This window comes from Lasioglossum baleicum, chromosome 13, assembly GCF_051020765.1.
Source record: "Lasioglossum baleicum chromosome 13, iyLasBale1, whole genome shotgun sequence".
Lineage (NCBI taxonomy): Eukaryota > Metazoa > Arthropoda > Insecta > Hymenoptera > Halictidae > Lasioglossum > Lasioglossum baleicum.
Window position 1 is genome coordinate 12,142,942 of NC_134941.1, and position 13,874 is coordinate 12,156,815.

The 13,874-nt window shown below is 43.8% G+C and overlaps 1 protein-coding gene across 2 annotated transcripts in view; it reads left to right on the forward strand.

Moving 5' to 3' along the window:
* Positions 1-13,874, forward strand: part of LOC143215416 (zinc finger protein rotund) — a 215,643-nt gene that overhangs the window by 119,972 nt on the left and 81,797 nt on the right. For both annotated transcript variants that reach the window (XM_076437530.1, XM_076437529.1), the window contains exon 5: positions 12,561-12,736. In XM_076437530.1, coding sequence (XP_076293645.1) covers positions 12,561-12,736 — 176 coding nt within the window. The remainder of the gene's footprint in view (positions 1-12,560; positions 12,737-13,874) is intronic.

The window sequence follows — 13,874 nt, forward strand, 5'->3', positions numbered from 1 at the left end:
GACTGCGGATTTTATGCATTTATGACAAAAATGCGTATTTGTAATTTAAAGTAGCGGCCATTTGAAAAATATTTAAGGTCGTCGACGTATTAGTTTCAGCTTAATAGAATAATTAAAAGAAGAATACAATTTTTATTTGGCTCACGTGTCCTGCAATCAATGTAAAATAAAAAATGTTTGCATTGATTGCGAGACACTGAGCCAAATAGCAATTTCTTTCCACATTTAATTGTCTTGCTAAGCCGAAATTAATACATCGATGTCCTTAAATCTTCGTAATTCGTCCACTGCTTTAAATCGCACGTGCTCAGTTTTCTCATAAATGCATAAAATCCGCAGTCTAGTTATTACCAATCAAAATAGGATAAACATTCTTAAAATTGCATAAACAACTGCAGTCTAACAATAAGAAAGTAAACCTTGTGACTTTTATTCAACGGAGATCGTACGTGTCTGAAATGTATGTCAACGTGTGTCGATATTTTTCAATAATTTATGGATCGGTAACGGTTGTGTAACTTTCTTCAACATTTTATTCCGTGCAACGTTATCCAACGGAGCAAACCACTCTGCTCGAACTTATGGGAAGCATGGAAACTCTGTTAGCAGGAACGACGAAGTCAATTCGACCGGCACGCTTTTAATTTTTATAGCTGTATTTACGTGACTTCTCGCCGTCGTTGAAAGACGTTTAATAGTGTCTCTTAATGCTTTCCTGAAAGCCTCGCAATTTTTCCGGTAAAGCGTCGCAAGAACCGTAATTAATAGTCGGCTCGGTGATCTCTGACACAAGTGTTGAGTACAGCGAGACCGTGACGAGCACGGCTGACAAGTTGAAACTTTGAATATTCATCCGAACCTGATGCAAAGATCGGCGAGTTCAATCGCGATCTATCGCCGAAGATCGCCGATCGATTCCGCGAGAGCCGTTCCAACACGATTGCCTCGTTGCTCGATCTTATTCCATACATACATCGTGGACAAAATTCAGTGTGAAAGAGAAACGAAGGTCGAAATCTTTATTTCTTATTGTTTAGGTGAATAGTAAGCCAGAAATTTCAAGCGAACCGACTTCGATCGTGCGATTTCGAGTAAGTTATTAGTGGTGTCCACTTAATTTTATCGCCGACTGTACGGTCCCCGATCCTCGAAATCATCGTTTCCGCACGTACGATTCTCTAATCGAGAACTCTCGATAAAATGCGTGTTCCTCGAATTACTGCCGGCCGGTTAGGCAATCGAATCGCGACGAGCGGGATCGTCCCTCGTAGTCGCGGGATATTTCCTGACTCTCCGTCTCGCTCTCGATATTAGCATAATTTCCTCCTCGGACCCAGGAACCGCTGTGTCGAAAGTCTGTCTCGTTCGTTCTCCTCCACGAAATTAGTCAAGGTTTTTGCCTGGTTCTTATCGCCGAAACAGCGATTCGGTCTCGACGATGCATCGGCGTGGCGCGGCGGCGCGTTGTGCCAGCCAGTCGAATGCAAAGTGGAGGCTGGATCCTTGATCCTTCCGACTCGGTGACGTCAGGATCGCTCGCGCGACAACAATCGATCGGAATATTCATGAATCCGTGGAGAGCAGTGCAGGCCACGGTGTCGCGTTCACCGCGATTACGACAGCGATCTTAATGGCCCGAATGAGAGTCGCGTAATGATAACAGGTGAACAGATTTTATTATTCCATTCTATCCAGAGGAGACGTTTTTTTGCCCTCTCTCTCTCTTCCCCCTCTCTCTTTCTCGCTTTTTTTTTAGACGCTGTCTATCTCGTTGAATATTTAACGAATGTACTCCGTGATCCTGCGAAACGTGCTTGTTTGCCGTCGGAAAATTGACCGTTTCGCGAGCGATTCAACTTTTAACCGCTAATTAATCTGATCCTTAACTACCGACGAGAGCATCGGAGTATTCTCATCTTTATTTTCATTGTTCAAGCATTTCGACACGTCGCACTTGCGCGACGATCACGATTTTGTGCATCAGTCGGAAAGAATGAAATTTTTGTACGCGTTTTTTTCGGATTTTTAGGTTATTTGAAGACCAAGGAGTCCTCGATTGCCGAGAGAATCTCCCCACGATAGTGGCGACAGCCTCGAATTCCGGCTCGTTTCGACGCAGCTGGTAAACAATTATAAACATGTGTCACAATGGAGACAATTGCCGCGCTCCCACGGCCATTAGCCGCGTTTCCCGCGGGTCCGAGTTCCGCAAAAGGGCCGTTTTCGCGATCTTGTTTAGTTAAATTTCACTCTCGGTATCATCCTCTTGCCCTCCCCTTTAAGTTTATTTCATCGGCGACAATTATAAATCTCGACCGAGCTTGAACACCTCGGACGGTAAAGAATATCAAACCGGGTTGAAATTGGGACACCTTCGTTCGTACCTTAATATTAGACTGCGGATGTTTATGCATTTATGAAGAAATTAGTTGGATGAAATATAAAACAGTAAAAGATTAGAAGAATTTAAGAATTCCGTAATGTTGTTTTCAATGTAACAAAGTCATTAAGAGATGAAATAAATTTTCATTTTATTCCTGAATCCCACAATCAATGTAGAACATTTTCATTTTGCATATTTAGTACGTTAAACTTTTTAAAAACCACGCTTATATTAAAATGCACTAAAAAGGAGAAAGTAATTTTTTTCCTGGATCTCCATAAAATAACGAATCCAGTTAAATGATAAATAATATTATTAAGCAATATTTTAAGCAATTAGTTCAAAATTTCTTCTGTTATAAAATCAGTGTCGGAATACATAGAAATATTTTATATAAATTTAAATAAAATTTTATGACATTAATGACTATAAAAATAAACACGTGGAGCGCTAAACTATATTGACGTAATCTTCGTGGGCGCTCCACGCTTTTATTTATAGTCACTAATGTCACGATTTTATTTAAATTTAGATTAAATTTTCCTATCTACTCCGACAGTAATTTTATAGCAGAAGAAATTTTGAACCAATTGCTTAAAATTTTGGGGAAAAATATTATTAATCATTTAACTGGATTCGCTATTTTATGGAGAACCAAGAAAAAAATTAGTTTCTCCTTTTTAGTGCATTTTAATATAAGCGTGGTTTTTAAACAGATATTTTTATATACTTTTTTCTTTGTATGAATATAAAATTGGTATAATACCTCGTGCAATACTTAAATGTTTAAAAATTCGTAGATACCAACATATTTAATAATCTAGTTTATGGAGAACCAGGAAAAAAATTATTTTCTCCTTTTTAGTGCATTTTAATATAAGCGTGTTTTTTAAAAAGTATTTTTTATATATTTCTTTTCTTCGTATGAGTATAAAATTGATATAATACCTCGTACAATACTTAAATGTTTAGTAATTCATAGTTACCAACATATTTAATAATCCAATCAATATTTTGAACAATGGCACAACAATTTTTAGGGCTGACTCTGAGTCACAAATCGATGTGTCTTTATCGGTAGGTCGCGCAGAAACGAATCCGTGTAAAACAGCGAACCGGGTCAAGATTATTATAGAAAACTGTGTAAACGAGAGTTACGTAATTGTGGCAACGAACTTCTAGGACCATAAAACGCGTGTACACGTCCCGGATCTTTTCGAATTCTTCGGGATCGTTCAGACAGGAAATCTACGCTAGAATGATTGGCGAAATCGTCGGAAATTAGCGGCACCACAATTTCGTGTTCGGTAATTCGAATTTTCTTCTCCTCCGTGTTCCCTAAGTGTCCATCTAGTGTTCGCGTAATTGCGAGTTCGCGGCATTGTTTGCCCGAGGACAACGCGCCGGTTTCGGAAGCTTCCGGTCTGCAAATTTTTCGGTTCTACCACGACGATCTTCTCGCAACTCGGTTACGAACGGGCAAACTTCATAGAAAATAACATTATCGATTCGCGTTAATTTACAATCGTTGTTCATCGATGCCCCTCGACAAACTCACCGTTTAGAACAATCGCAGATAGAATCGGCGCTCTTGTTCCCTGGCCTTTGTTGATTTATTTCGACGAAGTTTCCGGCCCGTTCTTCCTTCTTCTTCCTCTCTTGGCGAACTTTTTCCTATTTACTTCATCTTATCGGCCCGACTAGCAGACCAACTCCCATAAAACTTCCGCGGAGTTACAACCATCTTCCAAACAAAATAAAAACTTTCGGAGCCTGCGTTTGTCACAGACCTCTGGTACTTGTAACCTCCTTCAATCTCTCTGACGTTGACCATCGCGAGCGAGCGGGTTCGAATTTTCGTGAACTTTCGTTTAATTGCGCGTCGATGCACGTCCGACGGGCCGGACAAGTTTTTAATCCGCGTAACCTGTTTCGCGGAAGAAAGATGACATCGAAGCGCACCTAACAGTCCGTTATTCTTGCCCGATTTTTCGAGACTTCGTGAAATCAGATTCTTCTGCGGACCAATCGAATATTGATCTGTAAAAACAAACGCGGTAGAAATGCGCTCTCGCGACGAGAACAGGAAAACATTTAAACAAAATGACAGCGGCGAACGTGTCCCGATCTCGGTTCCAATAAATAGCGAACGAGCGAAATAAATAGCTGTCAAAGTGGCAGCGCCGAGAAAAGGAACCCGGTTCTCTCTTTTCAATGAGAGAAGAAATTGAACGAGCAGAAAAAGAGAAGACAATACAAACGCCGCGAGAGCTCGCCAAAAGTTTCTTTTTCGCGTAGCGAGAGAAGAAAGGGAAAGACGGTGGGCGTCGCGACTGAATGAGCCCGCGACAAAGGGGAACGCCGTCCAGAAAGAAGCGGAAAGAAAAGGACGGTTTTCGCGCGGTGGCGTCGTAAACGTGTGGGGAGAGGGGCGGTGCGGGGGCGAAGGCGCCGAAACGGTCTCTGCCGCGATAATTCCATTAAAGTTACACGTCGCGTAGAACGCCGCGGGCGCTGCCTGACGTCATGCCACTCGTTAATGATCCCGACGAGATGAAAACGCGCGACGGAATTAACGCGTGCAACGATCGTCACGAGCGACGCGATCCCGGACAAGACCTAGAATTTTTTGGAGCTCTTTGGGAGGACTCTGATAGGTTCTACAATTTTTTAGAAGTCTTTGGGAGGACTCTAATAGGCCCTGGAATTTTTTCGTGGTTCCTGAGAGACATTGTGAGGTTCCAGAATTTTTTAGATGTCTTTGGGAGGACTCTGATAGGTTCCACAATTTTTTAGAAATCTTTGGAAGAACTCTCATAGGTTCTACAATTTTTGAAAAGTCTTTAGGAGGACTCTGACAGGTCGCTGAATTTTTTGGTGGTCCTTGAGAGACATTGTGAGGTTCCAGAATTTTTGGGAAGTCTTTGGGAGCACTCTGGTAGGTCCTAGAATTTATTGGAAGCTTTTGGGAGGGGTCTGATAGGTCCTACAATTTTTTGGTGATCCCTGAGAGATATTGTGAGGTTCCAGAATTTTTTAGAAGTCTTTGGGACGACTCTGATAGGTTCTACAATTTTTGGAAAGTCTTTGTGAGCAGTCTGATAGGTCCTACAATTTTTTGGTGGTCCCTGAGAGACATTGTGAGGTTCCAGATTTTTGGGAGGACCTTGGGAAGACTGATAGGTCCTAGAATTTTTGGAATGACTGTAGAAGACTCTTTCAATTTCACCCTCGTTTCCGGACACTGCATATCAGCCTCTAAAAGGAGCGTGCTTCTAATGTTTCATAAAGGGGATTGCATTAAATGAAATATTGCAACTATGAAGCCTTATTACGGACACTGTTAGCGAAGCAAACGATGGTAGCGAACGTGTTAATGCACAACAGAGGGGCTCCCGTTGATGCGAGTGAAAAGGACGAATAAACCCCGGTGGATAGCGATTATTGCAAGGTAGAACTGCGAGATAGAACGGAATAAAAACAGTCGGGAACGATGCGGAGTCTCTCCGTTGATCGATGTAGATCGAAGGAGCAAAGTTTTAGGAAGATCTGAAGTCTAGATCGGCCGCTATTAATCTTTGAACCGGGCAAATTATTCTTTTATATCGTCACAGTAAATTACGCGAGTCCAATGTCTTTTTTCTATAGTTAATGGGTTAAGTGATATACCAGTTACTATACATATAGTGTGCATAATGCAGATTTGCGTAATGCACGTTTCACGCTTACGTGTGTAGTCGGTGTTAATACACTCTCGGTCGTTACGTTAACGTCGTCGTATTCCCTTTAAAATAATTCAGCGAAAAATACGAAATCGGAGAGACGACATAAATAAACTGCCCGTGAATTAGCATCGAGCCGGAACACTCGATCACAGAAATCTGTTGATCGTCCTCGAGTTTTCGGCTTGTAAACAGGTCCGGACAAATCTGCATGAGAGACAGAGGGGACAGGAAAAAATGAATATTATTCCGTGTTGGAACAAAACAATCGCTGAAAAAGGAATGCATGTCGCTTCGAGTGGATTACGGCGCGTCTAAACTTAGCAGTCCGTTTCATTATCATTTCGCTCCTCCATCCTCGTAACTACCATTTCCAAAAAAGTCCCCTCGACCTTCTTAAATTTTTTAGTTTGACACCCAGTTACGATAACGAGTTCTATCGGCGCTCCATTTCCCTGATTTTTGCGGTGAAGCTATAATTAACCGCGTTTATCGAAGCTGCTTAATATATTGTCAGGAAATTGCTATTTCGATCCTCGAGACGGCAAAAACCGGCTGCTATTGTTTCGCAAGCGTTTAATTGACAAGGGGATCGCTTCCGTCAAAGTTAACGCCGGGGAAGATTGGAGTAGGAAAAATTGCTGCGTCGGTATCATTTTAATAACGAAGAAGGGACGTATGGGAGGTAGAAAATTGTAGTCCAGGGAAAAACGCGACAGAGAGAGAGAGAGAGAGAGAGAGAGGGTAGGAGGGAGAGAAGGGAGAAGCTCTCGTCGCTACGACGAAAATTGTCCCGCCACGTTTGTCTCGAACGGTTTCCTTGGACGCGGAGAGGATCGCGTGCACGCCGTGACACAGAAAATTGCGATACTCGATTGAAGGTATCGACGCGAGTGCCAATATTTTTTCCCAGTCCGCTTCGCCGAGTCATAGTTCTCGGCACGATCGAAATTGCCGTTCCAGAATCGGCACAGTTACGAAATAGGACACGCGTGTCGTTGCGTCTTCTCGCGATTATTACCGTGAGGAGAGATATTCTTCTCTCTCGCTCGATCTCCCGAGAACGTATCGATCCAGCCGAACCGGAGTCGATCGAACACGTTCCCAACCGCGTGGATCGTGATCTTAAACATTTTCCACGGCAGTTCAGTCGAGCAACTTTTTCCTGTTGATTATAAACTTTACATATACATACTTTAACGAGTTTCACGTGGTTGATCGGATAAATGTTATTCCGGAGAGAGACGAATTAAAACGATTCCGTAAACTTATTAGTACATGTGCCGGCGACTGAATTAAATGCCGGAATCTCCGGATCAGATCGTCGAAGTAAATGATTTTCCGGGAAGTTTAATTCGAACGACCCGAGGGGATTACCAATATACAGTGGGTGTACGAAGTATCCGTACATTACAGGCACAGATAAAAAATTAAATAATCGTGACATTTACTTTTCCCTCCGCAGTTGCGACCAATAACAATTTAGCTAGTCAGCTAAATCCTTCTGACGTCTCAAAAAAGCTGAAGCTGTTGAGTTCAATTTTGAAAAAGTTATTAAAAGGTGTACGAACACTTTGTACACTGGTACTTCGTTTGGCGGTGTCTTTCGGTGGAATTGTTGGGATAAATGGATCGATTGAATCGTTGAGGTGTCGGTTAGAGTACGGAGATCGTCGACGCGCCAGAAATCGCGATCACGAAAGGTCGCGCGTTCGCGATCTCGCCGAGTTATGCAGATAAACAGCCTCGCAGGTTGCAGTTTTCCGCGGTTGCGATATTGCGTGCGGTAATTGCAGGCCGAAGGGGAACTTGCCCTGCCCCCTGTCTCCCTCTGCTGTCCCCCCTCCCTCTGTCGGTCCGCAACGATCGGAGCAGAGAGCGAGAAAGACGATCAGGACTCCCGGTGCACGAGATCACGTATGCTAATGATAATTATCGGGTTCAAGCGCGCTGGAAAGATCAATTAGTTGTGCCGCGAGGAGAATGTTACGTGGTCGCGTTTCTGCGACGACGGTTCGACGAAAAATATTGCGGATCGTCGAGACCGGTAACGGAATCGAGATCGAGACCGATATATATATATATATATCACGATCTCCCTGAAAAAGGAGCCAACGAAAGAGCACTTCTTCTCTCAATTAGTTTTCTTATTTGAAGGTTTCGATGCATTCCATAAAATCATTCAATTCTGTAATTGTGCCCGTAATTATATGTCTGTGAAAATCTAAAAAAAACTGAGTTTATCAGTTATTCTATTCAATGTAATTTTTACGATGCTATCGAAAATGACGAAATTTCTCATTCATCAAGACTAATAAAACTCTAAATTAAAATGTTACACAACATAAAAACATTTTTTAATGTATTCAAGTCCTTTGGGCACAATTCTAAAAATGATCAAGGTCTAGCGTGTGGAAGGAATTTCCGCTTTTGAAAATTGAGAATCTCCGAGAATATTCGCAGAAGGATCTGCAATCTTAACAGTTTAATCTCGCGGCTTCGTTTTCCGGAGATCCAGGAGACTTTAACCGACAGAACGCGAGCGGTCCCGAGCGCTCGGCTTTAAGTTACCAAATTATGAATGAAAAAGGGTGGTCCGAGGATCTTCTCTTTAAGAAAGTAAGAGTGAAGGTGGAAAAGCGCGAGTGAAACGACGAGGCCAGGAAAGAAGAAGAAACTGAAGGAGCTGAGAAGATTCCGAGAAGGAAGCGAAAGGTTGGATGCAAATTAGCTCGGGTTTGATTGGAAATGGCAGATGCTCGTTTGCCGAGGGGTTAAACTGTCGCGATTGCGTAGGTACGAGCAATTACACGACGCGGTCGGCCAATTAACCGAAGGTAATGCCGGATAATGCGACGGTAATAGATCTCGTCTGGCAAAAGACAGAGAACAGAGATAGAGAGAGACAGAGAGGGAGAGAGAGAGGGAGGGAGGAAGGAAGGAAAGAGGAAGCGTGTACCGTGAAACGGTGATTTGCAAAAATTTTTCAGCGTCGCGTTAACGCGGCGACGCTCGTCACACGGTTCGACACGAAGATTAATTAGCGTCGCGATTCGCTCCCGTCACCGCCATTGACACCGGTGTGTTTTGCTCGTTGTTCTTCCGTCCCGGTTCCGTTCCGATACAGAAAGAAGACGGTCTCCCCCGAGGTATTCAGTTTCTCTCTCGATTTTCCACGGCCGTGAAACTCTTCTTCTCCGTTTCTTCCTCGCCAGCCTCCGCTTCGAAACTCCTCGTTAAACGGTTGTTCAGATAGCGGAAACGTTCTTCGCGGAGCAGAAAAAGACAGATTGTCTCGGGCGGAAAATATTCGACGTTTGTAAATTCCGTTGCTCTTTTCTCTCGCTGGATCTCTTGTGTTCGTTTAATCACGCGATCGAACGAACTAGAATATAAAAAACGTGTTTCGCGCAACTATTTTTCCCGAAGAGGGTGCACGAGATTCCGTAAGTCGGTTTCCCTCGGTTCCGAGCAACGAACGATTAGTTAGGCGAGGAGAAAGGAACGTCGAAGAGGCGATTCGGTGGCCGGCCCCGTGCTGCTCCAGTAATTGAATCTGATTTTTTAAGATGTCCGACGGCTGGCAAGGCCGAACGATAGTTTTTCTCCGGCCGGCAGGAAACGGATCGGATACGTAATTCATTACGGCTTCCTCCGTTTAACGCTGCTAACGCTTCCGCCGGTTTTTTTTACGGGGCGAACCCCGACTTTCTTCGCGCGCTGAAATTCATCTTGCAGGAAAAAGAGGAGCACAGCACTCGGGGGCCCCGCGCGAAAAAGGGAGCAAGAATAAACAGCGGGGGGAGAATCGGGAGCGCTATAAACCGGGAACGCCAGCCAGAAACCAAAGGAGAACTGACTTTCGGCTTCTTAAGCCCTCGCACTGCCATTTTTTTCGGACGCCGCGCTCTCGTACTTCGCCTGCTGTAACAAGAACAAATTCCCTTTGGAATTTCCCGTCTATTCGAACGGCTAAACGCTGATGAAAGAAACGGAATATTTCCTCTCGGCTGAAAAAACATTTAATAATACTTAATGCAATTTCGTAAAGCAAACAGCCGTGATATCCAGTGCACGTCGCATCTATCGATTCCTCAGCCTCGAACTTCTCCGTCTCTCGATCCAATGATGCTTCATCATCCTCCGAAACGTCACAAATAATAATTATGAATCATCCGCGCCGCGTCCGACCTTCTCTTCCATTCCGCGAGACGTTATATCTGCTCTTGAAACGTTTACGCCGTCGCACAGTGATCTAAACGGGCCATTTAGCTGTACAAAATTGTTCTAGCATTATTTTAAGACTTCCATTAAGGATCATCAATTAAGGATTTCCATTTTTTTGGGTTTTGTTCAGCTAAATGGCTCGTTCAGACCATTGTGCGTCGTCCTGGCAGCGTCTGATTGTTTCCCGCGCATAAAAATGAATCGGTTTGATGTAGAATTTTCGCTATTTTGTAGCAACGGCAGATAAAAGTTGCAGAACCAAGCGCGACACGGTCTCGAGCACGCACACACGCAACGGATGCACCTGCTGGCTAGTGTGCACGAGCGCGCCGATCTCGATATCGAGAGCTCGAACGACAGCCACTCGTAACGCAGGACCGCTCGTCCTTGCAACCTGCCAGGATCCTTGCCCCTCGGTGTTGCGTCAATCGGTGTCCGCGTGCCTCTTTCTCTCCGCGATCGTGCAATCCTTCATATCACACGGATACCTTCCATTAATTATCCCCGCGGACATTTATCGCGGCCGTTCTGCGCGATTTTCGACGGACGATCGATAAAACCGTCCGTTTCAAGTCCAACTTTATCGCTTCCTCGTCCCCTCGATTTCGAAAGAAACTCGCCTGGTAAAATATCAATACCAATATTTAGCTCGAATCGCGGCGCAATATCATTGTACTCCAGGAAACCTTTTTTCTATGATTCCATGTTTCAGTCTTCTCGAATTTCCGCGGAGAGAAAAAAAGAAGACTCTGATCGATCCTAGAATTTTTTCGTGGTCTTTGAGAGACGTTGTGAGGTTCCAGAATTTTTGGGAAGTCTTTAGAAGAACTCTGGTGGGTCCTAGAATTTATGGGAAGTCTTTAGGAGGAGTCTGATAGGTCCTACAATTTTTTGGTGGTCCCTGAGAGTTATTGTGAGGTTCCAGAATTTTTTAGAAGTCTTTGGGAGGAGTCTGATAGGTCCTACAATTTTTTGATGGTCCCTGAAAGACATTGTGAGGTTCCAGAATTTTTTAGAAGTCTTTGGGAGAACTCTGATAGAGTTCCTACAATTTTTAAACCGTCCGTTTCGAGTCCAACTTTATCGCTTCCTCGTCCCCTCAATTTCGAAAGAGAAACTCTCCTGGTATTTAAAATATCAATACCAATATTTAACTCGAATCGCGGCGCAACATCATTGTACTCCGGGAAACCTTTTTTTCATGTTTCCGATCCAGAAGTCTCCTCCAATTTCCGCGGAGAGAAAAAAAAGAAGCACTATAGTTTCTTGCGGTCGTAATTCAGTCAACGTTTTAACAATGTTGAAACGACCGGCTCTATCCAGCCGCTCCATTTCCTTCGATCGCTCATTAACGACCGAAACCCAGATTTCAATCTCACAACAGAGTGAGTATTTAATACGACAGAGGCTGCAATAAGTCGTTCTATCTATCATCTGAAATAATATATCGCGATGCAACGGGCAGTAATAATCGAGCGACGACAAAAAGGAGTCCCGGTGTATATCGGCGACGATTTTTCTAGCTATTCCCGTAGCATCGCATAATGTTCTCTAATTATTACCCTTTTAATCCAGATCGGTCGCGGCGATATAAGCGCGCAGGCAGAATTCCGAGAATTTTGCAACATTTCTTTGTTATTATTAGTCGCCGGTTGCTTGCTCGATCGTTGCGTCGATCCATTAGCCATACATTTTTCCCCTCTTTCTCTCCATCCCGGTCTCTCGTTCCGTCTCTTTGCTCTCCTCTCCTTTCTCTCGCCGATATTTCAGCATTTCCTAATTGACGTATTATCTGGAGCTAATTGTCCCGGTGAGTGGCGAGCGCAAAGAGAATCTCTCGCCGCTTTTTACGATCTCCTATAGACACTGTCTCGTAAATAAATAAATATTATTCTGGCCGTGCGCTCTGATGCTGATACAGAGTCGCTTTCTAATTTAGCAGGCGACCATCGCCGATAGTCGTGTTCATTCCACGTGTGTTCCGGCTTTCGGTCGTTCGATGTCTCGAAAATAAAACTAACTCGTACACGGAGGAATCGTTCGCCGCCGTTCGAAACTGGATCGCGCTCGCGAACGAGAACGATCTATTTGCAACTCGTTAACGTGTCGGCATGCACCTTGACGATTGTTTACCGGAAATCGATGCAGAAAACCTGTCCGCGATTTATCGGATCAAGGCGAGACGGAGACCACTCGGAGACGATTCTAACGACGATCAATGATTCCAGGGGAGGATCAATACCGAGGCGCCGGAGGATCCAGCAGTGGAAGCCCGCCGGCGAGTTTGCTGGTGGTTCCTCAGCCTTTGACCGTCAAACCCTCGCATCCCTCGCATCTGAACCCTCACCTGGGTGGACCGCACTCGCATCCGCCGAGGAAGTACCAGTGCAAGATGTGCCCACAGGTGAGTCTGACAAATTATCCATTTTTATTATTCATTTAAATTATCCACCTGATGCGTTGGAAATATTCAAGCAGAAACTGGAGCGAGAGATCTTCCCTTCAAAAATAAATGTATATAATACCAGAAAGCTTAAAAAAAATGGAAATCGCTCGTGATTGATCCTCACTTTCGAATTCGAAGCGTTCGACGTGCCTCCACGGCGCCATTTTCGAAATATTTATCTACACTGATGATAACTTCCCTTCAAAAATTAATCTGCAGTCCTAGAAACTTAAAAAAATGAAAAAGACACATCGCACTCGATTGATCCTCGCTTTCGAACTCGAAGCATTCGACGCTTCCACGGCGCCATTTTTGAAATATTCATCTACACTGATGATAATCCCTTCAAAAATCAATCTACAGTTCTAGAAATTTAAAAAAATGAAAAGACACATCGCATTCGATTGATCCTCGCTTTCGAACTCGAAGCGTTCGACGCTTCCACGGCGCCATTTTAGAAATATTCACCTACGCTGATGATAACTTCCCTTCAAGAATCAATCTACAGTTCTACAAATTTAAAACAATGAAGACATCCCACTCGATTGATCCTCGCTTTCGAACTCGAAGCGTTCGAAGCTTCTACGGCGCCATTTTAGAAATATTTATCTACGCTGATGATAATCCTTCCCTTCAAAAATCAATCTACAGTTCTGGAAATTTAAAAAAATGAAGACACATCCCACTCGATTGATCCTCGCTTTCGAACTAGAGGCGTTCGAAGCTTCCACGGCGCCATTTTAGAAATATTCACCTACGCTGATGATAACTTCCCTTCAAGAATCAATCTACAGTTATACAAATTTAAAACAATGAAGACATCCCACGCGATTGATCCTCGCTTTCGAACTAGAAGCGTTCGACGCTTCCACGGCGCCATTTTAGAAATATTCAATCGGAAACTGTGGAGCGAGTGGTACCTAAAAAATCCATAGTAATAGAAAAGTTTAAAAAAATGAGAAGACACCTGCTCGAATGACGCTCGCTTCCTCGTGCAAGAAAATAGTCATAAAGTCAAAATACCGTTACCTAATTAGTGTCGAAACGGTTGAAGGGGTTGAAGGGTGCGAGAACGACGCAAATTCGTGGAGTCGAG